Consider the following 24,268-nt stretch of genomic DNA (forward strand, 5'->3'; position numbering starts at 1 on the left):
ATGTTGTTTGTCTACTCATTTTTAATTGTATGATAAATATATTAACTTTTACTACAGTAAAATATTCTCTACATTTTTGTAGAACAATTCATAAAATTTTATTAGACGGTATGCACATTTTGCTTTTAAAAATGATGGTTACACTCCTTTTGTTATAAAATGAGGGATTTGATGTAGTTATGAAAAGCTGGCAACTTTATTGTTAAGTTTCAACTTTGTTTTTCTTCTATCTTTTCTTTTTCTCAATCGTAACTTTTCTTCCCTTTTTCAGTTCTTCTTTCTTTTCTATAACTCAATAAATTTCAAAAATTACTTCACATTACCTAATAAATACGTCTAACTGCCTCGCAATTTTTTCCTAATTGGATTTCGCAACATATTTCTAACATCAAAATAAATGTATAAACTTTAAAATCATTAAAAAATTTTTTGCAGTTAGGTTTTTGAGCGATTTTTTAACTTTTTCTGAATGCAGAACTGATCGCAATTAACTTTCTAAAAATTGTGACTCCTTATTATGTAATTGCTGCAAGCATTCTTTGATGTAAACTTTAGTGTTCAAAAGTCCGATCTTGAATATCTCATAATACAATTTTATTCTCTAATTGGCGTAAATATTTTTCTTTTTTAAAATTGTTGTTAGATGGAAATGAAACTTTTTTCTAAAATTTAAAATTTTCAAAATTAAAAAAATTTCTTCATTATATATTTGACAAATTTTCTACTAAAAATATAAAAGCTCAAATTTAATTTCTCGATAGGCTCAAAACTTACCTCTTCTGGAGTCTAAATTTAACCACTTTTCAACCATTGGGCACAAAAACCAGTGCATTTTCCAATTTCATACGTGACTTGTTTAATGAGCGCGATAAAATATTAATCAAATTTTAATTGTTCACCGTTTTCCGAAAACAATATATTTAAAAATTTAATTCCGACAACCAAATTTGTAAGTTACCTGTGGTGAATTTGCTTTTATCAGATGTATGCCGCTCGCTTTCATCAATCATTTTGTTTCATTTCTGTCGAAAGCGATTGTCGTTATCTATCAATTGCATTTTCGGTGACAAATTGTCTCGATTTGAATTGAGGTCTAATGAGATTTTTATCAATGTCAAAAGTCTAGACAATTAATGAGTTTTCATCGCGTTACTTTCATATATTTGGCAACGGAAACCCCTCTTGGTTTATTCGAATTGGCGATCATGCGCGTGACCAACTTTCGCATTACACCATCTTTGGAAGCATTTTTGCAGTTTTAAAGCTTAAATTGAAACTTTTTTGATTGGTTTTTGAAAAACCAAAGCAACCGTTGTTAACACCTGTTGTTGATTGTTTGATTGATGAATAGCTTCACTCGGGAAATTCTTTCACATTCTGGAAGGAAATGGCTTCGAAATCCGCTCAAAGACGAATAAAACGTGAACGCTTGTGCAAATACATCCAAAATTCATCGCAATACGAGTTCAACGATCCAACCCACAAAAATTTCTGGAAATCGAGCATCGATGAGCTGGAATTGGAAGCAAAAGAGTACGCAAAGCAACAAAAAATCAAGTATCAGGATTTATCGGCTTGCTTACCCAAGAAGTTGCATGCTCGAGTATCGAAGATAATCCCGATTATTCCTCTAGAAGAAGACAAATTTGAGGAAGAAAAGGAAGTTGAGTTACTTGATGAGAACGTAACGAATGCCGGAAAAGAATTAGAGGAGGTAAGAATACTTTTGGAGTGAATTTTTCACCAATTTTCGATTTTTTAGCTCGATTTGGATAAAGATGCCATCAATAAGTTAACCGACAGACAACTCGACTACGATTCCAAAGAAGTACTTTCACTCAAATTGGAAGAAGAAGCTGCCATCCGCAAGCCAAATACCTTTTCCGCCAACTGGATGGTCGATTATTTCAAAAAGCACAATCAGGAACGTGTCATATGGCAAACGAAATTGTACGAAAAGAAGAGACGTTTCGAGGATAAACCTCTGTTTGAACAAGTTGAGGAACTTACCGATTTATCAGCAAAATCTTTCGTCACTTGGTTAAACGAACTCGGACAAGAAAAGTCTGAAGTAACAGAGGAAATGATCAAAAAGCTCTTTTCCATCGGAATTGAGGAAGGCGTCTCAAAAGCACTTAAATTCGGTTCAACTCACACAAAAGTCGTTCCCGACAAAGTCGCTTCCTACTGGAATTTGAAACAAAAAGGCCTCGGACATGAAATCAATAAAGCCCGTTTACGTGAAAAGAAGTTCCGAAGTAAACCAGAGAAAAAAGTAGCTTTCGGAAAAACCTTACCTCTGTATCTGCAACACAGCCATTCCATGATGAAAGACGCTCAAATTATTCCGCCAGTTTTTAAGCAAATTCGCACGTTTGAAGGAATTTTCAAGGGAATCACCCATTTGACATCCATTGGATTGCTCGTGGATTATTTGAAGGAACATCCTCAAATCGAAAGACCAAAACATCTCGTGGACGTGGGTTTATTTGATGAAAATGTAGCACAAGCAAAACAACAAGAGAACAAACAAAAATCACTTTTTGAACATTCAATGCAATAAATTAATTAAATCTAATTTTGCACTTAGTACGCAATTGATAAGTAAACACTACTGATTTGATATCACGAATAATAAAAAGCACCGGAGTGTGAGTCACGTTTTTCATTCAAGAGACTTTTTTTTTATCTTATCTTATCAGAAATTATAATAAAACCGGATCGTAATCTTTTGATAAACTAAAGAAAGTAAGTTAAAAGGTAGTTCCGTAAAACTTTTATAAATAAAATTCTTATGAAATTTTAAATTCAGACATGTAAACAAACAAAAAAAGTGATTTTTTTGTTTCTTATCTTAAGACATTATGGAAATGGTGATTTTTTTGAACCATTTAGGCCGCTCCAAATTTTTTTCTATGTTTTTGTCCCCTGCCCCATTTCAAAAGCCGAAAATCCAATGGGGCAAAATAAAAAAAAAAGTTAAAAATTTCATCAAAATTGACCATTTTTTGGTCATTTTCCTTACTTTTTCAAGGAATTTTCAAAAATTTTTTAAAATATTGTTAATTTTTAAATTTTTTTGTGTTGAAAATCGAAATTTTACATGAATTTTCTTTTATAAAAATATTTCCTAAAAATTATTTTTCTAAAATTTTTGACGGTTATTTTTATGAAATTTTTTTGTTAAAATTTTTAACTTGAAGTAATTTCAGATCAATTTTAAATCATCAAATCTCAATGTAAATACCACAAAAACTACTAAAATATTCATAAAGGGCCCAAATTTGTTAAAAATTTGTCATTTTGTATGAAAAAGTATTTCAAAACTTTTTTTTTATTTTGCCCCCCCTCCATTTTGAAAAAAAAGTTTTGGGACAAAAACATCGGAAAAAATTTGGAACGGCCTTACGTGGAAAAATAATTTTTTTTTAAATCTGATTGAAAAAGTTTAAAAATGTTTAAATTTGATATTAAGTGATGTATTTTGAAATTTCACCTTTTGAAGTTTTAACTAAAAATACTCATAATTCGAAAAAAAAATTAAAAATTTTTACAAAAATATTAAAAAGTTAGAAAATATTGAGTTTGGATTTTTTTTCTAGCGAAACTTTGATATTGAAAAATTTTTAGAATATTTTTCATCAGTTCTTTAAGAAAATATCAAAGTTTCGCTAAAAACAAACCCAAACTCAATATTTTCTAACTTTTAAAACTTTTTCTAAAAAAGTGTTGAAATTTGAAAAATTCATTCTACTTACTTATTAATTAAAGTTTTTTGAAGAAATGACTTCAGTTTTACAAATTAGTCAAGTAACAACAGACGATAAGTAGCATATGGCTGCTTATTCAGGCTTTCATGATTAAAGATGATGTTAAAGTTGGTGAGGATATTGATGATTTTCTTATAAATTATTTTAAAAATTTTCAAAATTTATTAAGAAATTCTACAAAAATTGATCTTCAGAGACTCAATGTACTTCTTTCCTAATGTTTCGAAGATCTAAGATAAAAACTAACTAACCGATATTAATACTGCGATGGTCGAAAGATCTTCCACATTTCAATGCGAATTTGGTTCATATGAGTTTTTCCAAATATCCACTAAACACACGGACGAATGAAATCTGTAGAACATAATCAACGGCGTCATCAAATGACTCAAAATAGTCCAAGGCACATCGCCGTAAAAGTCATAGCGTTCATCTCTGGAAGCTACATTTTTCACATGAAACGTACTGAAATCAACCGAAAACTTAAATTTCTTTAAACTTTCAATACAAAAAAATACTTACTGAAAGAACCACAATGTCAAATTGGCGCCAATTAGAAACGTAACAAGTGCTCTTCCAGGTTTATTTCGTTTATTTTCGACTGTATTAGCACAACGTCGCAATCCATCGATAAGCCAGGGCGTTTGCACCAGAATCTGACTCAGATCCAGCAATGACGAGATTGTTGTGAGATACGTAGCGTTCTTTATCGCCGGTATGAGAGTCAAAATGGTAAGAGACATGAAAGCTGGCACTGCAATAAAAAGTAAAACATCGTCAAGATACGAAACTTTATGATGCACGATATCAAGCTTCGAGGTTTGAAAGTAGGCCAGTATTGTCGTGGTCAACATCGTACTCAGGACAATAATTTCATAGATTGAGCTGATGGCGAGACCGATATCTTCGTATTTTCTGAAAAATCAAAAGTTGTTAAAGTATTTTGAAGGAAATTGCGACGAACTTACTTTTCACTCACGGCAATGAAGAGTAAGATAATGGTAACGACTGTGGCAACAATGAGAAGCATCGCGGCAAAAACTCCTCGATTCGCGCCCTGACAATCCAAGTAAATGACATTATTGCCTTGACTATGCGTTTCATGCAAACTCCTTTGTCGCTGTGTAACTCCCGAATAACTTCTCGACGTTCTTGGCTCATCTAGCGGCGTATGAGGTGTCGGAACTAAATCATGAAATTCAAAAAACTCTTCATTTGTTTCATCTTTTCTCGGGCATTTGCTGATATTAGACCACATCATGTAGAAAATGCCAGCCATTAAGATGCTAAACTCAATTATAAATGGATACAAATAAGGCGAAAAATGTTCAAATACAGTATTTAATGCTTCTGGTCCAGGACAAGCGATAATTGGAACACCTTCACGCGGATCTGTCACATTCAATTCATTTTCAATCCAAAAACTGCCACTTTTCTTATGTTCCTTGATGTAAATGGCATCAGTTGTCTCCCGGACAATTGTATAGATCCAAAAGGACATTGCTGTCCCAATGCTGTGCATCAGTCCAAACCGAGCTAATCCACGAAACTCATTGATTATCAAGTTACAATACTTGAAAATGAAGAAAAGATTGAAAATCGCATGAAGTGGAAACAGGATCTCGAGCATCAGAGTTGTAATGGAAGAGCATTTGATCAAAAGTGGATCGTCTGATAGCAGGAAAAGTGTATGGTAGCACACAAATAACGTCGAATGGATCGTCAACCCTAAACAAAACCATGCAGCTCCAATTTTCAGGTAAAAGAATTCTCCATGTCTTCCAGTAACGAAGCAATAATTGTGCTCTTCTTTCTCTTCTTCGATGTTTGAATAGTCTGGAAACTCAATATTAACATCATTGATTGGTTTTCCATTCTGAATCGCATCCATGGTGATTTCCGATAGACGTTTCTCAAACTCCAAATGCCGATCTTCTTTGGTCTTTGCGATTTTTTTGATCAGTAAGACATGTTGACGCACTCGGATGAACAGAAATATCAAATAAACGAAACTAACACAGAGAAGTAATAAACAGTAGATTTCCGGAACAGGATTCAATCCAATAACAGCATCTCCGATGAAGATTAAAAGTGAAAAGACAATTATGAAGATGCAATAACAAAGCGCATAAACAGTGGAAAGGTATTTTTTAGTCATCTTTGATTTAAGGTATTTATCATCTTCAGGATCTCTCAATGATGAAACTCGTCTTAAATTGAAATCAGGACCTGTATTGGTATTATTAGCTGAAGCTTGAGGAGACATATCCTGTATCGTTGTTAAAGACATTGGAGTTACTCTTAAAGTTCGAGGATTCAAATTCCTTTGAAAACATTCCAGTCGTAGATCATCCGAAAATCGACGTCTTTGGAGCTGCAATCGAGTTTGTGCCTCAACCTGCGAAGAAAATAAATAATTATTAGATACACGTAGAGATAGTTCACACGTGAATAACTTTCAAATCCAAAGAATGGTCCGCTTGCGCTTCTTTCATAATCTAATCATCATTATATCATCTCCTCATCACTCTCAGAACGCACGTCACACACACATTCTAAAATGTAAGTATAAATAAAATTTATTGAACTGTATTTACACATATGACACAAAAGCACGTGTGATTCCACTCAATTAATCATAATTTTCATCTAAATTTAACAAGAGGCCTCTTAAGCACCGAGCGATATGAATTGTGTGTTCGTTGAATCATTAGAATCTATATATTTTCAAAGGAAATTAATTTATTTACCACAAAAACATCACAACACAACTTGTTCGTTTAGCATTTTAAATGCTGAGATAATAATGATGGGCGTTTGATGAGATTTTGGACACAAAAAATTTCTTTCAACCACACTTTTTTTTCGTCGTCGATGGCATCAAAGGAATTTTTATAGGGAGAAAAAATTTTCACACTAAATTTAACCCTTTCGTGAATTTTACTTTGATAGTTTTTTTTTACTCAATGAATTTTCTATTTTTAATTGAGGTTCAACTTTAACAAAACTAAAGGCACAGCTTAAATTTTTCACATTTTTCAATTTCGACATACAAGTTTTTAATTATATTTTGAGTTTTTATGATTTCTTCACTACTCACATTGGTCATTAATTTTAAACGTGGTGCTCGCGATAATTGACGTCCGACGGATTTTGTGGTAAGTTGATATGATGGATGAGATCCATCATTATTATTTAAACTCATTTTTTTTTTAATTTTTCTTATTTTTTTTCAGGTGTTGTTGATTCGTTGCAATTGCAGTGAGAACTGAAAAAGATATGAATTTGTCGCAAAAAGGTAAGTTTTATATCAATGATAATTATATTATTCTTATCAAATAATTGGCGATTCTTGAGCCAATAAAAAAAAAGGTGACATTATCTTTATTGTTGATAAGATTTTACGTTCTGAAGACATTTGTTGACGGAAGCCGGCTATCATACGTGCAATAGAAAGATAGACTATAGCGGGAAATTTAATTAGCATGAATTAGCGGGAAAGTGTTAGATTTCACGTGTTGATAATAATTCAAAATGTGAAATTTTTTATGAAAAGTTTAGGTAAGTATTTATAAATTCAAGAGAAAATCTAATTTACAGCTAAGGTAAGTACAATTACAGGAAATGAATTCTAAAAAACTATCAAATCAATTAAAAAAGTCATTATTTATTGTAGTAGACAGCACAAAATCATCAAATTCATGTTAGTTTGGAAGAAAAATCGAAAAAAGTGCCGCATTTTTTTATTAAATTGAAATTCACTAACACAAACAAAAGAAAGTCTTTCTCCGCTCGTACGTACGTACAATACAGTAAACGAAAAAATAGTCCTAAGTGAAGACATTTAGAATAAAAACTATTTAATTGAAATTTTTTCATCAATTATGTCAACTGTTACGAGGTCAAAACATCAGAGATCTTCACCGGGGTAACAAGCCGATGATCAAAAAAAAGCACGAACGTTGGATATTTTTCCAGTTTGCAAGAAAGAATCAGAAACATCAACGAATATTACCTGTAAAGAATCGAGGAAACTTTTGACATCAAATGTATTAATGAACGCAAGGTCTACATTTATTACAGTGGGGAATTTCGTCAACTTAACGAGAAAGTTACAAGTTAAATGAAATGGGTTGCATAATGGATCTGTTTGATGCATGAGGAGCTCTCACAATGAGGAGCTCAACCGCAAAATATGATCTGATCTAAACTGTTAGCTGGCTTTGCTAGCCATTAAACAATAAACAATGAGTCTACAACGATACACTAGGAAGTTTTTAACTGTCTAAAAAGAAAATTTCATCGCATTGAAATGATATAGACATTAATGCATAAAACTCAACATCATCTGTGATAGTCCGAAAAGGCTTTAAAAACACATCCTGTAATATGAAGACCATGTTGAATAACGCAAGTCTTTAAAAATTGACTGAAAAGTCAATTCTGTAAAAATGGATTTTCTTTTGTAATCCATCATCCATGATATTTTCCGATATTCCACAAAGCAGTGTCAATCTGACATTTTTGCTTAGAAAATTTGTCGTCATAATGCAACGGATGTGTTAATTAATTTCGATTTTCAATAACTTTCCTTGCAACATCGAGGGTAATGTGCAAAAATGTTGTCATTGTTGTTGTTTGACGAAACAACCTTTATGAAATTTTGTGTAAAAACACACATCACTCTGTATCTTCATAACCCAACAAAGTTTTTGGAGCAATTTGCATGTTTTGTGCGAGAGTGAAAAAAGGCTGCCGAGATACGTATCCAGTGCATTGTTCTGCCCATTTCATGTTTATTCGTGGTTCAGCGATTTTAAAACGTAACGTAATATCAATGACGTGTCTCAATAAACTTGATTATGCGTTGTCGATGGTTGTCCCCTGCTCGTTTTTTTTTTGTATGCACAAACGCCAGATTAATCACTCTCGCATTATTGTTGTGATGCAGCAGCGAGGTAAGTGCTTTTTATCGACTGGCTAAAGAAATTTCTCATGCACATTATTGAACTTTTAGTTAGTATTCGTCCTGGTTCAATGACTAAATTCACCAACTTCCGCTTTTAAATGCTTTGCTCTCTCTTTCTCGTGCTTTATTGCACAGAACGTGCCATAAATAAAGTTTTTTTTTTAAATGTCACGGTAATATGGAACCTTACCTTAAACAAAATTACAACAGAAAAATTAACTCTCCATTGAACCTCGTTTAACACTTGAACTCCCTTCATCAAAGGTATCGATGCCCTGTAAGGGAATTTATTTTCTTTAACAATTTTTTTTTCTGAATGAAAACTGTTGTTTAACATGTCTCGTTGATTGGAAATATCGATGAAAAGTTGTCAATTAAAAATTTGATGAAAATGAGAAATTCAATTAATAAATCAATAGGTTTGGTTGGACAATGATATGATGTGTGTTTAGTAGGAAGACACGTAACTCTCGTTTTTCACTTGATTGACAAATGAAATTCATGTCGGACTTGTCACTCTCATGCGAATCATTTTTTTCTGCACAAACACCTACATGTAGTTCAATTTAAATGACGATGATTGTCTTCTCTTTATTCATTGAAATATTCATCAGCCAGTTTACTAACTAAACGATTATGAAAAAAAAAATTAATAAATTTTAAAAAATTTAATATAAAAAAATGTTTAAAAAACGAACTAAAAAGTGTAAAACAAGAAATTTTTAGTTTTGGAAAAAATTAAATTTGAACTGAAAGAAATTTTTTTCTTTCTACAAAACCTCAAGTAGTTTAAAATAATTAATTTTTACTACAAAACTTTTATCCAAAAGCTTATTTCAAAACAAAAAATATTTTATGTTCAAATTTTTGAAGGTAATAACTAAAAAACTTGTCAATATAATCAAAAGTATGGCTAACACCAGTAACCAAACACACACACTTTTTATTCATTTGTGTCAGCAACATGCAACAAGTCAACTGCTCCAAAGTTTATTATATTGATAAAAATTTAATTAAATCATATAGAAAAATGAGTGGAGTGTTCCCAACCAAACAACCAATGTTGTACAACTAGGTAGTAAAATAGAAATTCAATTAGAGGTTTTTCACTACTTTTTTTTTTTGCTGCAAAAATTGAATCATATTGTTTAATTGTCATCGTCGCTCATCGTCATCACCATGTTCAGTCAGCTTGAAGGTACATAAGCGACAGTTTTTTGCCTCATTTTTTTGTGCGAGCTGCAAAAAACAGATAAATTGAGAGCTCATGAAACTCATTAATTGAAAAGTTATGATTTTACCGTAAATGTGAACGGTAATTTCATTATTTGTTGCGGAAAAGGTGGCTTTTAATTGAATTATTTAGCGGTACGCAGGGAGTGAAGTCGTTTGCGGATGTTGTAACGAAATATCTCGTTTGGAAAAGTTGTCTTTGGGTGTCTTTGAGACATAATTGCTTTTATCACTTATTTATTGTCTTTTGTAGTTTCCCTTTTTGTTGTTGTCTTACTTTGAGAAATATGTATGAAAGATGCTCATGTGAAAAATTCAATCGCATTCTAAATGGATCTTTGCATAACTAACATGATTAAATTGTACTTTGTGTATTGTTTTTACATTTAAAAGGATGTCAACAAGGTTTAGGGTGACAACGTTTTGAGAAATTGAATAAAAAACGTAAGAAATTTCTAAAGATTTTAAATTTTAATAATATTTTGAACTGAAATTTGTAAATGTCAATTCAAAAAATGGCCGTTAAATAATTTTTAGTCGACTTTCTAAAGATTTTTATGACAAATTCTGTAAATTTCAGTTCAAAATTATTAGTTTAAAATTTTCAAATAAATTTGAATCGATTTTTTGAAGGTTTCAATGTTGAAATTCGTAAATGTCAATTCAAAAAATGGCCGTTAAAATTTTTTAAAATAATTTTTATTCAACTTTCTAAAGATTTTTATGCAAAATTTGTAAATGTCAGTTCAAAAATTGATCGTTAAAAATATTTAAATAAATTTAAATCGATTTTTTGAAAGTTTCAATGTTGAAATTCGTAAATGTCAATTCAAAAAACGACAGGTAAAAATTTAAAAATAATTTTTAGTAGATTTTTTAAAGATTTTTATGACAAAATTTTTGAATCTCAGTGCAATAATTGATCGTTAAAAATTTTAAAATAAATTTAAATCGATTTTTATAAGGTTTCAATGTTGAAATTCGTAAATGTCAATTAAAAAAATGACCGTTTGAAGTTTTTAATTAATTTTAATAAATTTTCTGTTAATATTGTGCCAAAATTTAAAAATGTCATTTTAAAACTTCGCCGTTAAAAATTTTTAAATAAATTTAATTCGATTTTTTGAAAGTTTCAATGTTTAAATTCGTAAATGTCAATTCAAAAAATGGCCGTTAAAAATTTAAAAATAATTTTTATTCGACTTTCTAAAGATTTTTTGGCAGATTTTTGTAAATGTCAGTTCAAAAATTGATCGTTAAATACTTTTAAATAAATTTAAGTCATTTTTTAAAAGGTTTTACTGTTGAAATTCATAAATTTCAATTCAAAAAATTACCGTTAAAATTTTTGAAAATAATTTTTAACGAATTTAAAATCAAAATAAGACAAAAAATCACAATTTAAATGAAAAAAATCTCTGCATCCTAATAGCAAAATCAAGTAATAAGCAGATTAACTTAATAAATACGATCAAAGGAAACTCCGTAATGTACTCTACTTCCAATTGTTCCCCTGTAGTGTCTGACCCTTTTATTTAAAAACAATATGCATTTAAACATCGTCGTGCATAAATTAAACTAAATTACTCTCATTGATGTTTTTCCATTCGAATCTTTCGTTTTGTTTTTTAATCAAAATCATAAAAATCAGTTAAACAAACAGAAAAGAATCTATAGGAAGAAAGTCATTAATGAGCCGTACGTAATGAACCTTCGCGTATCACCTTCCTCAGTATTTAAAAACTGATTAAACAAACGAAAAAAAAATGTACAGAGTTACTCCCATCCCATATTATTATTATTATTATTGGTATTAACATATTGCACACGTACAGAGGTACGTACAGTACGGCAGTAATTTAATTGTTTGGAAAATAAATGACGGTAACAACGAGACTCAATGCTAATGTTCCTACAATATATAAGCAATATTCATTGGAGCGAATAGAAAATGGGATGTGCATTGAGCGTGTACTTCAAAAATTTATCGTGGATCTACCGAGCTACATGTGATCGTGGACATGAAAATAATTGTCGTTCTAAAATTGACAAAATCAGTTTCTTTGTATTTTTACACGGGTTCGGTTGTTAAAAAAATTTTAACAAAAAAAAATTAATTTTTATTTAAGTTAAAAATTTTGTGCACGTAAAATATTGGAACAAATCATTTTAATCCTTTAAATAATTTTAGAATCGGAACGTGTCTTGTCTCCCGAAAATTTCTACCTTTTTCGTAGTAATCCATGTTAGGACATTAGGCATAAACTCTCATCATAGAAGAATTTCTTAGACAACATTTTCATTTTTACCTCGTGCATTTCCTTAGAACAAACACATGGTAGAACACTATCCCGAAAAATTCCATTAAAATTGCTTTTATATCGCAATAATAAAGATTTCCCGGATGTACACGACTTCACTTTGTCCGCATCTAAAAAGGTGACAGCTATAATTTATCTCATCGATGACTCAAAAAAAATTTTTCCTTGCGTGAAGTGCATTTTTTTTCTCTCTCAAGATTAACGTAAGTCGATTATTTTGCAGTCTTTTCATAAATCATCTTCGTGCTGGAAGACGGAAAATTTTTTAAAGGTGAAAAAAAATCTTGTGTGGTAAAAAAAATGTTTATTGGTTAAAAGCTTTTATTTTTATTTTATTGGGTATGTCCGGTTTCATTAAGGTTCGAGACAAAAGGAAATGACGAAAGTTAAATGCTTTTATAAATATAGTTCAAAAGGTAAAAGGGTTTTAACAAAAAAGTCTTTTGAAATTTTTAACATAGAAAATGAATAATTTGAGTTTAAATTTCATGTTTTTAATTTTTAGAGCAAAATTTGTTTTTGGATATTTTATTTAAACAAAATTTTGAAGTTTTGATCGTTTTTTAGTCACAACTTTAAAAAAATCAATAGAAAAATATAAAAAAATCTAAAAAAAATGGAAGCTCATTAAATACCTAATGGAATTTCCAGTTAAATTTAAATTCATAAGATTTTTAACCAAAAAATATTAAAAAATTAACTGATTTTTTTTATTGTTCGTTTGGCCGCTTCAAATTTATTTCGAACTTTTTGTCCCAAAAAAAAAAAAAGAAAGAATTTTTCATACAAAATGACAAAATTTTAACAATTTTTTGAGAAACATTGAGATTTGATAATTTAAGATATATCTCAGGGTATATAAACAAAAAAAGGATAAAAATTTAAACAAAAAAATTTCGTAAAAATAACTGTCAAAAAATTTTGAAAAATAATAAAAAAAAATTAAAGAAGAAAATTCATGTTAAAATACGATTTTTAATACAAAAATTCTTAAAAGTTGAAAATTTTTTAAATAATTTTGGAAAATTTCTTGAAAAAATATGAAAAAAGACCAAAAAGCAATTTTGGATTTGGATTTTCGACTTTTGAAATGAGGCATGGGACAAAAAGTTAAAAAAAAAAAATTTGGAGCGGCCTTATTTTATAATACAATTTTAAATAAATTTTTATAAAAAGAAAAAACAATTAAAAAAATAATTTAAATTAAAAAAAAATAGAGAGGAAATTTTTTATAAAATTAAAGAAATTTATCTTCAGCTTAAATTTAAAGATTTTGAGTAATTCAAAAATAAATTTATGACTTTTTTTTTAAATAAAATTGACCAAAAATTAGAGCTTTGACCGAAAACTTCTAAAAAACTTTAAAAGAAAGCTTTAACGAAAAACTTTAAAGGAAAACATTAAAATTTCCAACAAAATTTTGGAAATTCATTTAAAGCTTAAAATATCAAAAACTTAATTAAAAAAGTCTTTTAAATTCAAATTTTTTAACAAAAAATATTAAAATTTACCAAAAAATTAAATTTTTGACTTCATTTTCTCCCAAGCTTCATATAAAGAAGAACAAATCACAAAAATAAATTTAAAATTCATTAGAAAAAAAAATAGATCAACCCAAAAACACTTCCTCGCAATATTTCATAACGGCAACTTTGAACCAATTTAGTTGCGCATGTCATCCATCCATCCAGTGGTGTCTGTCCCAATTGCTCCTCAAGTAGGGGAAATTTCCTGCTACCCTCATACGAGAGACAAGGACAGCAAAATCCACTTGTAGAGCGTCAGCATCCCCTTTTTTGCCGTAGAATCACCTCGTGTACACGGAAAACTGTTGCTTTTGAAAAACTCTTGGTACATTTTTGCCCAGACCATTTTTATCCAGACACCGTAGATACGTGCACTTTACTCCCACTCCACACCGACGACGACGACGACGACATCATCATCATTCTAATTCACCCTCCGTTCGGTGGTTGTGCTGCGTGTACGGTTTGTCGCATGTAGCGAGTTGCAAAATCATCTTACGATGGAAAAAACTTGCACAAGGATAGGAAATTTATTTTGTTGCAGTGAGTCAGATTCAGTTGAACAGTGACCGCGTTTTGAAATAGACGTGCTTTTCCCAAGGTGTCCTGAAAATAAAACTAATAAATTATTATTTATTACTTTATGATTTTTTTTTGTCACAAATTTTATATTTTACTGAGTGAAAAGTGGTTAGGAAGTTTAAAGGAAATAGAAAATTTTTATATAATTTTTTTTAATTATTTTTTTAAAAATAAAAAAAAATAAATTAAAAATATTTTTTAGCAGGAAAATAATTTTTACACAAAAAAAAATAAAAAATAAATCAAGGAATTCAGGTGAGTCAATTTTTTTCATGATTTTTTTTTTCTCTGAAATTATTCTGAAACTAAGACATTATGGATAACATAACACTATTTTCCTTAGGCTATCATGTTTTTTTTTCATATATTTTCTACCTATCGTATTTTCTTCTTTTTTTAACGTTAACCAAGATAATTCGTTTCTCTTGGAAAATCCAAACCAGCAACAAGTACACGTGACTGTTTCATGTTGAGCCACAAATGTGTTTGACTTGTCCTGAAAATACAAAAAAAAATTGTTAGACAGTATTAATTATTATTTCGGAAGAGATAAAAGTTTTGTGCCAAAAACAATTTAAATTGAGGTTTTTAGTTTAAATGACTTCTCAAACCATGAAAATTTGGTTCAAATCAATCTTGATTAAAAAAGTGACAAATTCCATCCTACGATCCAAGTTTTTACCATGCCTGCCAAAAAAAAAAAGTAATTTTATGTCTATTCAAATAATAATCGAAACAACAACTTTGCTAAATCAATTTCATTTCAATTATCTACCTCAATAAGAGCTCCTCTTCATCGTCTTTCGTAAATATATGGTACGCATCGTTGTCGTCATCATTTTCAAGCAAGAAGATATTTATATTTTTTTATTTGCTAAATACACACAACGCACATAAAAATCACGTTATGCCCTTCTTCTTCGTTTTCGTTTGCTTGTCGTCTCCATCGCCTCGTCGCCAGTTCAATTCAACGTTTTATTTGGCTGTAATACGTTTGCTTGATTACAGTCTTCCTCCTCTTCTTCGTTTTTTTTTGTGCTCCTCTATCTATATTGGATATGGAAACGTTACATAACTTAATTTAACACACAATTTCCATAAAGCCAGTCTTCTTCGTCATATTTTCCTCTTCATAAAATAACAGATAAAAAAAAATCGAAATTCGTTTTTGACACTTATTGGACTTGTCTTTGGGTAAAATGGAACTTAAAGAGGTTGAAAAAGTATTTTTTGTGGGAAAATTGGGACTTGAGCGTATTTTTGATCGAATTTTTCAATTAAAATATTTTTTTTAGAATTAGAATTTAAAAAATAAATAAATATTAAAAAAAAATTAATGGAAAATTATAAATTTCTTAAATTGAAATTGAAATAAAAAAAAATAAAATTTTGAAATAAATTTGAATTAAATTAAAAAATAAAGTTAGGAAAAAAAAAGTTAAAAAAAAGAATTGCAAAAAAAAATAATATTTTTTTATTCAAAATTTAACAATTAGAAATTAAAAAAAATAATAATAAATTTAAAATCTAAAAAAAAATTTAAGAGTTTTGATTTAAAATAAATTTTTAAAGCTAGAATTTTACAAAGTAAATACAAATTTCAAATAAATAAAAATTAAATTAAAAATAATAAAATTCTAGTATAATAATATAGCAGAATTTAAAATAAAAAACTTAAGAAATTTAAAACTAATGAATTGTTTGAATAAAATTAAAACTAAAATTTAAAAATAAATAAATTAAATGAAAACTTATTAATTTACTAAATGAAATTAAAATTAAAAAAAAAATTAATTTTTAAATAAATTTAAAATTAATTTAAATTAAAATAATAAATTTAAATAAGAATTAAAAAAAAATAAAAATTAAATTAAAAATTATAAATAAAATCCTTAATAAAGCTAAAATTTAAAAAAAAACGAATAAAATTGATACTAAAATTTAAAAAAAAATAATTAAATTAAAATTTAAAAAAAATTTTTTGAATTTGCTATAAAAAAAATCTAAGGCTTTTGACGGATAGACAAAATGAAAATAATTTTTTTAAAAAATGTATCGAAATGCTATAAAAAAAATACTTTTTAGTTACCTACCTTTAAATAAAAAAAAATAAAATAAATAAAAGAAGGAAAAAAAATTTGACTAAATGTTTTGTTAGGCAGCGACAAAAAAGATAAGGGTAGAAGCTCCAAAAGTTTTCTTTCTTTTTGCTTTATTGTCATTTTATTAGCCTGTTGATGAGATTGTGATGCGACGACAATATTCACGTGTTTCCTTACATACTTTTTTTTCCTTCTTACTGGTATACCTTCAACGACTAATAGACAACAAAATTTATCTCCCCCTTTTTTTATTTATTTTTCTTTTGTTCTGCAAAGCAAAAAAAAAGGAAAGTGACATAGATTTGGAAATAAAATATAAGAAATAAATAAAAAAAAATCAAGAGACAATCACTTTAAATTGAAAATTTTTTCCATATTTTTTTAAGAAGATTAAAGTAGGCCGAAAAAGATACTCAGAAATACTCAAACACTCGATGAATAGATGGATTATCATCATTATTATTACTTATAAATATGTGTGTATTGAAGACAGATTTTTTTTTTCGTTTTCTTTTATTATTATAAATTATTATTATTATCTTGTGACGAAGATTGTGACGAAAGAAAAGCAAAAGGAAACTTTTTGAATTGATATTGTGAGGCATCATTTCATTCTTACTTACACTTCAGCATTTTGATATTTAAATAAGACTTAAAAAATTGAATAAAAACCGTATTTTTTTATTTCGTTTCATGAATATTCAGGAGTTTGTTTGAGTTAGGCAAAGATGAGCGTTGCGGATTGATGGTGAAAACCATGAAAGAAGAGATTAGAAAAAATACTTTTTGCACCTATTTTCGCGTGTATCAGTGATGGATTTGATACTGACACCATTTTAACCATTTTTATAAAATTTTATTTTTTTTTATTTAAATAAAAATTTTTAATAATTTTTTTATTACTCAAATGTTTTCAAATAATTTTATTAATATTTTTAAAAATATTTTTTTTTTAATTTAATTTTTATTTAATTAAAAATATTTATTTATTTATTTTTTTTTTTTTTTTGAATTTAAAAATACTTTTAAAAAATCTGAAAAAAATTAAAAAAAAAATTTTTGGCGTAGAAATAAATTTTTTAAAGTTTTTTTTGGAATTATTTCCTTATTTTTCATTTAAAAAAATCAAAAGTGAAAAAAAATGTTAAAAATATTATTTTCGAACAATTTTCTTCTTTTTAACCGATTTTAAACTTTTAAGGCTCTGCTCTGACTAATAACCAAAAAACATCCGATGACAAATAATTCAGTTGCTTGCCATGACTGATTGTGGTTTTCATACGACACTACGTCTATTTTTATGGCATTTCAATTGTTTTATTTGTCCGTTGCCATTCCATTGCCTTACCTCACTTGCGCCTTACGAAAAGTCCAGGAAATCTGAATATGCTGCGTTATGATGATGTTGTTGAAAACAACTACAAAACCTAATTGTTGCGGTCAAATATTCACTTGAACACAAATATTTGAATGAGAATACAGGATAAAGTTGACCCAACAACATTCTAACCTTAATCAAGTCAAGTCATACACAAAGGTACAAAGTTCATCCAACGACGAGAGAAAAGTGGTGTGAACCTTTTACATTATCATCGTCATTACGAACGATGATGAGATGTTGATGTGTCGACAGAAATTTCCATATCCGACGACGATGACGACGCCCTTTAGCGAGGAATCTTCCCGCACATGCATGCGGTATAAATAAATATCTGAAATAAAATTCAAATTTATACACAAACAGGCAATTTATAGCACAGAGAAAAAGCCACACAATTGTCATTCTGACGACAAATATATTTTGTGAATAAATTCAGGGCAATGTTTACTTTTGTCCTCGACTCGTCGTCTGTTTGAAAAAAAAAATGACTTACTTTCTAAACATAAAATTTTTCCCCTTTTTCCGTGTCAAAAAGGGTCGTTAATCAGATCAGATCAGGTAAAATTTTGCCATCATCGAAATTATCGCCTTAAACTTTTTCAATTTTTGACACGATTTGTGTCACATAATTATGAATTAAGAGTTTTCAATTGTTTATTATCCATTTTTTGATTTAAGGGAAAATTCCCTACGAATAAAATTCACTAGAAGCCGAATAATCTCATTTTGATCCATAAACGGTTAGAAAATTGCTTTTGGGTTTGCATAATGAGTCAATTCTCGTCCCATCTTTAATGTTTTACATAGCAACTCTGTGATTTGAAAAGTGATGAATTTTACTTCTTTTATTTATTACTTAGGAGTAAATTTAAGACCTCAAGAAGTAAATTTAAGACCTCAAGAAATAAATTAAAGACCTTAAGAAGTAAATTTGGGTCATCAAGAAGTAATTTAGACCTCAAAAAGTAAATTTAAGACCTCAAGAAGTAAATTTAAGACCTCAAGAAGTAAATTAAGACCTCAAGAAGTAAATTTAAGACCTCAAGAAGTAAATTTAAGACCTCAAGAAGTAAATTTAAGACCTCAAGAAGTAAATTTAGGACCTCAAGAAGTAAATTTAAGACCTCAAGAAGTAAATTTAAGACCTCAAGAAGTAATTTAAGACCTCAAGAAGTAAATTTAAGACCTCAAGAAGTAAATTTAAGACCTCAAGAAGTAAATTTGGGTCATCAAGAAGTAATTTAGACCTCAAGAAGTAAATTTAAGACCTCAAGAAGTAAATTTGGGTCATCAAGAAGTACTTTAGACCTCAAGAAGTAAATTTAAGATCTCAAGAAGTAAATTTAAGACCTCAAGAAGTAAATTTAAGACCTAAATTTACTTCTTAATGACAAAATTTTACTTCTTGAGGTCTTAAATTTACTTCTTGAGGTCTTAAATTTACTTCTTGAGGTCTTAAATTTTCTTCTAGAAATCTTAACTTCACTTCTTAAAAAAAATTTTTCAAACGACTTTCACAACAAAAATTTAAGTTTCTAAAACTCATCCCTTTTCAAACCACAAGAAATCCACTAGGCAATATTTACGCAAGAAATTTCAGACAAGTGTTTCTCAAATATGTAAGATTGAAACAGTATCACCTGCGTGAACGAACGAACGAAGGCACGGACACACACAGCCCAACGATGCGAAATCTTAATTATGTGAGGGGTGCCCATTTGAAAATAATTTTATATTGCCGGCCTGCGGCATTTATGGCATTGACCAAAAAATAAATTAAATACTTTAAATAAATGGGATCTATCGCCGTCGAAAGAAGGGACGGGCATGCTGAGAGTGTAGTTAGGTAATAACAGAAATAATGACAAAAATTTCATCCTTTTTTTTTTTTTGCTCTCTACTACGAGGTAAACGTTTCCTATTTAAAATTCAAATTGATTTATTTAATTGAAACAAATTTACTGCGATAATCCAGACCAAAGGCAATTTCGTAACAAGTTTGGAATATTAATTTTGGTTTGGCTTGTAGACGTAACCCAATTCCCCGTACGGAAAGTTTTCTCTACAACTTGCCACTAATCACGGCTGTACAAAAATGTAGTCCGTACAAAGCAATGAAAATATTTATTTTATTTGCTTTCCTTACATTATTGGATTGGACTCTTTGTTTGTTTGTTTGTATGGCTATCTTCTAGTTTTTTTTTGTAGCTGTTGTTGTTATGTCAACAGATAGAAAAGAGAGCCATTGTAGAAGGAGAGAGAACACTCTGCAAATACCAGTAATTGACTATTAGTTAATCAAACGAGTCGTTAATGTGCAGACAAGAGTCGAGTGTGAATGTCAAGGGAGTTGAAGAAGACATTTAAACGTTTTCAAAGGTGATTGGTGTTTCATTAAGGAAAGTAACGTACACGAGAAATTGAATCAAATACAATTTCCCGTGTTAACGAGGATGTTTTCCGGTCATTTTCCGACCAATTTGACCCAAGAATCTTAAAAGAAAATCTGAAGCAGCTTTAAAAAAAACAGGGCGTTTCCATCAAAACTTGTACCTCAACAGTTTATCGCTTAACGAAATCACTGTTTTATTGCTCTTCAATTGCTTGACTACTTTACCCGACAAAAGTACTTCAAGAGCACTTTAACAGTCCATAGAAGAAACAAATTGACTGACTTACACAAACAAGATTTCGTTCGATTTTCTGATTGAATAATGAAACTCTTTTGTCGAGTGAACGAACTAAAAAAAACTGAAAGACGGAAGCGAAAATAAAGAAAAGATGTTTTGATACAAACATTGCTACTTATTGCTTTTGTTGCTTGTAGTTTTTCAATTTTACCTCATTTTGTTTGAAATTATTCTGCAACTCCTCAAACAATAAAATTATTATTGTTAGTGAAAAAAACGTTATTCTACCGCATTTTTTCTACGAAATACGGTAATAAATTATAAAAAATTTTTATTTCCACTTTCTTAAACACAAAAGTGGAACAAACTTATAGGAAAAAGGTTATTAAAGGAAAATATTAAAATTTAACGGATTTTCCTTGAATTTAATATTTTCACAATTTCCACTAAAACCGCTAATACTTTTTCAATTGTCTCTTTTTGATGATAAAATATCCAAATTAATTTTAGTAAAATTCCACAATCTGAAGCTAAATCCATTTTTGTGCTAAAATTGATCATTTCCGGAAATTTTTCCAACATTGTTAAAGAGGAAACAATAGAAAAATGGATTTTTGGATAAATATTAACTAAACAAAGCATTCGGGTCGGAAAATTGGATGACATAATGTGATTAACTCACAAATAATCCTGCAAAATGACGATAAATAAATAAAATATTTAACTTGTTGATTCTGACTAAACGTTTCGACAGGCACCTTTAACATGCAAGTAGATAGTAATTAATCCTTTAATAGCACTAAAAACAGCTCAATTATGACAAACATTCATTTAATTGCCGTCTTATTTGATGCGAGGCATCTTCACTTCGTCACAGGCATGGGATAATAATAGCGTGGCACATCAAGACGAAATAATAATACGATATTAATTTTATTATTATACGTCTTAGGCTTGTTCGTCCTCGTATGCGTTCTCTCATTATAAATGTATGATGATGATTATTATTATTATTATGTAAAAAGTCGTAATTTTTCGAATATAGCTCGAAAAACAAAGGAGGTGAAATCTTCTTATTTTTTGCCACATTATTCCATATAAAATATTAAAATTCTAAGGTGAGACTCAGTTTGTAACACGAGCAACGATGAGCTGTGTGCATGATGAGAGATAATAGTTTTTATTATTATATCAGCGTAACAACAGTTTTTATTGTCACATCAGATGATGACGATGCCAGAGAGATACGGAAAATTTCCTCTCTGATAATTTAGACATTTAAATGCATCAACGACGGTTTTAATGTGAAAAATTATGATGTTGTTATTGTTCAGGCAACAGTTTTGCAGGTCATTGTTAAAAATTGGCGTTCGCAAACGAGGTGAAGTGCGATAAATTTTTGATGCCTTAGATTTTAATTTGCTTGGTTTGGATTGATTGGAATAGAATTTGACTCTTTTTTATTTCACAGGACACATCGCTCGATTTCCACATTTCATCGAAAAAAATGGTATGTGATATTTTGATGGTTTTATTAGTCCTAAAGTAGTCCAAAAAACCTAAATTTAAGATTCTACAACGAACCAAAGTTTCTATGCATTTTTAGTGAGATCAGGTATGTCAAAGAGGTACTTGAATATACCCAAATGCACTGAAAAATGTCTAAAATCCGTTTGGTTCGTTGTACAATTTTAAATTTAGTTTTTTTTTGGACTATTTTTGGCCTAAATAATGCAAAACCATCAAAAAAATCTCATGCCATTTTTCTTTCGATGAAATGCTGATATCGGGTGATGTGTGATGTAAAAATACTGAAGTCATAAAGTTCATTGTTTTTTTGTTACCTTGAAGGTTTTTTTGCTTGGTTTGGATTGATTGAAATAAATTTGAAGTTTTACTTACTAAATGTTCCTTTTTGGATCAAATTTTGATGATTTTACTTCAGAGGATACTCAAGACCTAAAGTTAATTCTTTTTTTTTTTTGTAACCTTGAAGGTTTTTTGCTTGGTTTGGATCAATTGGAAAAGATTTCAAGTTTTACTTACCAAAGACTCCTTTTTGGGTTTATTTTTGAAGATTTTTACTCCACTGGAAACTCAAGACCTAAAATTTTTTTTTACAATTGAGAGACGTCAGTTTTTCACATAATACCTGTTGAGCTAAAACTTTAGATTATACACATGGCGACGAGGGAAATCGATAGCGAAACTTCCCAAAAGAATTTTCCATGAAGGATGATGACGCGAAAAATTTAGATTTATTTGCATAATCTTATATCTCGGCATGTTGAGGGAACATCAAAGACTTTTCTTCTTAGAATTGCGCGTGTTTGTGTGTGCGGTAATAAAAGTCAAATATGTATGTTAAAACCTTATCGGAAACTAAGATCTGTATCTAAAGGAAGTAGGGAGAGCAGTTTAACTTACATGATTGGAAGACTTTGATTTTTTTTTTTCTTTTCACATCGATGATCCAGTCCCTGGGATTTTTTTTATCATTACATTGAAGACATTCAAACAAGATTCTCTTTAAAAAAATTTTAACAGATTTTCAGTATCATCGACCAAATCAATAGTTCACTATATTGCAATAAAAATGCCTCCTAAATTACCGTTCCGCATTGTTGCTCTCCTCGTTGTTGTTGTTTTTTTTTGTCTGTCTGCTTGACGATTGAACACGGAAAAAAATTAATTGGGGACTGTTCAAAGATTATATTCGATCAATTAATTGTTAAACTGAATTAATATCACTCTCATAACTATCTTAGTTTAAAAATTAATTTAATCGAATTTAATCTTAAAATTGTCCCAATTTAAATTTTTTCCGTGAAGGCACATTTTTATCATTGATTTTAATGATTTCATGCCTAAATACACACACCTTTTATGTAACTGGCGATAATAGTGGATTGGATTGTTCTCTTGCTAACAATAATGGTTTGACTTCGATATTTTTTGCTTTATTGAAAATCCTCTGATGCGTTTTCTTTTGTATGAAATATTGAGCAGCAACAATAGCATCAACTCGCATTATTGCAGAGAGAGAGATTTGACACGGAAATTCTCCTTTCCTATCGCGTCAAAAGATGCTCAAAATCGTGTCAAAATTCAACAAGTTTTTGACACAAGTTGAACATGGATGATGAGGTGAATGTCACTAAATTGACAACTAAGCGCGTCACACGTACAAATTTTCGTAACGGTGTGTCGTCCGGAACTATGCATATTGATTCGTATTAAATAACCGGAAGCACACTGAATTTCGTGAACTGAAACTCTCTTTCGCTATATGAATGTGTGTTTTTAGTGATAGTGACTGAGATGTGTTCTTGTTCGGATTTAATGAAAAGACGCGGGAAGAATCTCCGATAAAAAGGGTATTTACAAGAAGAGATATGTGATAAAAAGGATTTATCATGTCAATTTTTGTGTGTTATCATCGTCTCCATCGTCAATCACGATGATGTTTGAATAGCGAATCGAATCAAATCACATATAATGCTAATATTCATGTAGATTGAATGAAATTGCCGTATATTCCCCCCTACAATTTTTTTTTGCTGGTTGACGAGTATCTGCTGTGGCGAGAAATGGCTTGTAGATGAGACGTATTTATGTGACATCAATTTTCGCGCAAAGTACCGATGACTCGTGTCTCTTTTGTAGAAAATATGATGAAAACGACGAAAAGTTTGTAGGGTCGTGATATGACATGAGCGCATTTAAGTTCGCAACTTTAAAGTTATCGTATGAA

At 29.6% G+C, this 24,268-nt stretch overlaps 2 protein-coding genes across 2 annotated transcripts; one reads left to right on the forward strand and one right to left on the reverse strand.

Moving 5' to 3' along the window:
• Positions 1-1,387: 1,387 nt before the first annotated feature.
• Positions 1,388-2,563, forward strand: LOC134835449 (uncharacterized). The gene is made up of 2 exons (XM_063850328.1): positions 1,388-1,714; positions 1,763-2,563. The coding sequence occupies exons 1-2, from the start codon at positions 1,388-1,390 to the stop codon at positions 2,561-2,563; spliced, it is 1,128 nt and encodes a 375-aa protein (XP_063706398.1).
• A 1,357-nt stretch (positions 2,564-3,920) lies between these two features.
• LOC134833989 (proton channel OtopLc-like) lies at positions 3,921-7,021 on the reverse strand. Its single transcript, XM_063848499.1, has 4 exons — positions 6,871-7,021; positions 4,739-6,168; positions 4,293-4,685; positions 3,921-4,235 (listed from the first exon to the last, which is right to left on the reverse strand). Exons 1-4 carry the CDS (start codon positions 6,973-6,975, stop codon positions 4,061-4,063), a joined length of 2,103 nt encoding a protein of 700 aa, XP_063704569.1. The 5' UTR covers positions 6,976-7,021; the 3' UTR covers positions 3,921-4,060.
• Positions 7,022-24,268: the final 17,247 nt, after the last annotated feature.

The sequence above is a fragment of the Culicoides brevitarsis genome, chromosome 3 (genome assembly GCF_036172545.1).
Source record: "Culicoides brevitarsis isolate CSIRO-B50_1 chromosome 3, AGI_CSIRO_Cbre_v1, whole genome shotgun sequence".
Taxonomy (NCBI): domain Eukaryota; kingdom Metazoa; phylum Arthropoda; class Insecta; order Diptera; family Ceratopogonidae; genus Culicoides; species Culicoides brevitarsis.

Excerpts from the sequence above, each read along its gene's own strand:
- LOC134835449 (XM_063850328.1), top strand. The coding sequence starts at position 1,388 with ATGGCTTCGAAATCCGCTCAAAGACGAATAAAACGTGAACGCTTGTGC. Across the intron at positions 1,715-1,762 it reads CCGGAAAAGAATTAGAGGAG|CTCGATTTGGATAAAGATGC; the intron begins GTAAGAATACTT and ends TCGATTTTTTAG.
- LOC134833989 (XM_063848499.1), bottom strand. The coding sequence starts at position 6,975 with ATGAGTTTAAATAATAATGATGGATCTCATCCATCATATCAACTTACC. Across the intron at positions 4,686-4,738 it reads TTCATTGCCGTGAGTGAAAA|AAAATACGAAGATATCGGTC; the intron begins GTAAGTTCGTCG and ends TTGATTTTTCAG. Across the intron at positions 4,236-4,292 it reads TTGACATTGTGGTTCTTTCA|TACGTTTCATGTGAAAAATG; the intron begins GTAAGTATTTTT and ends GGTTGATTTCAG.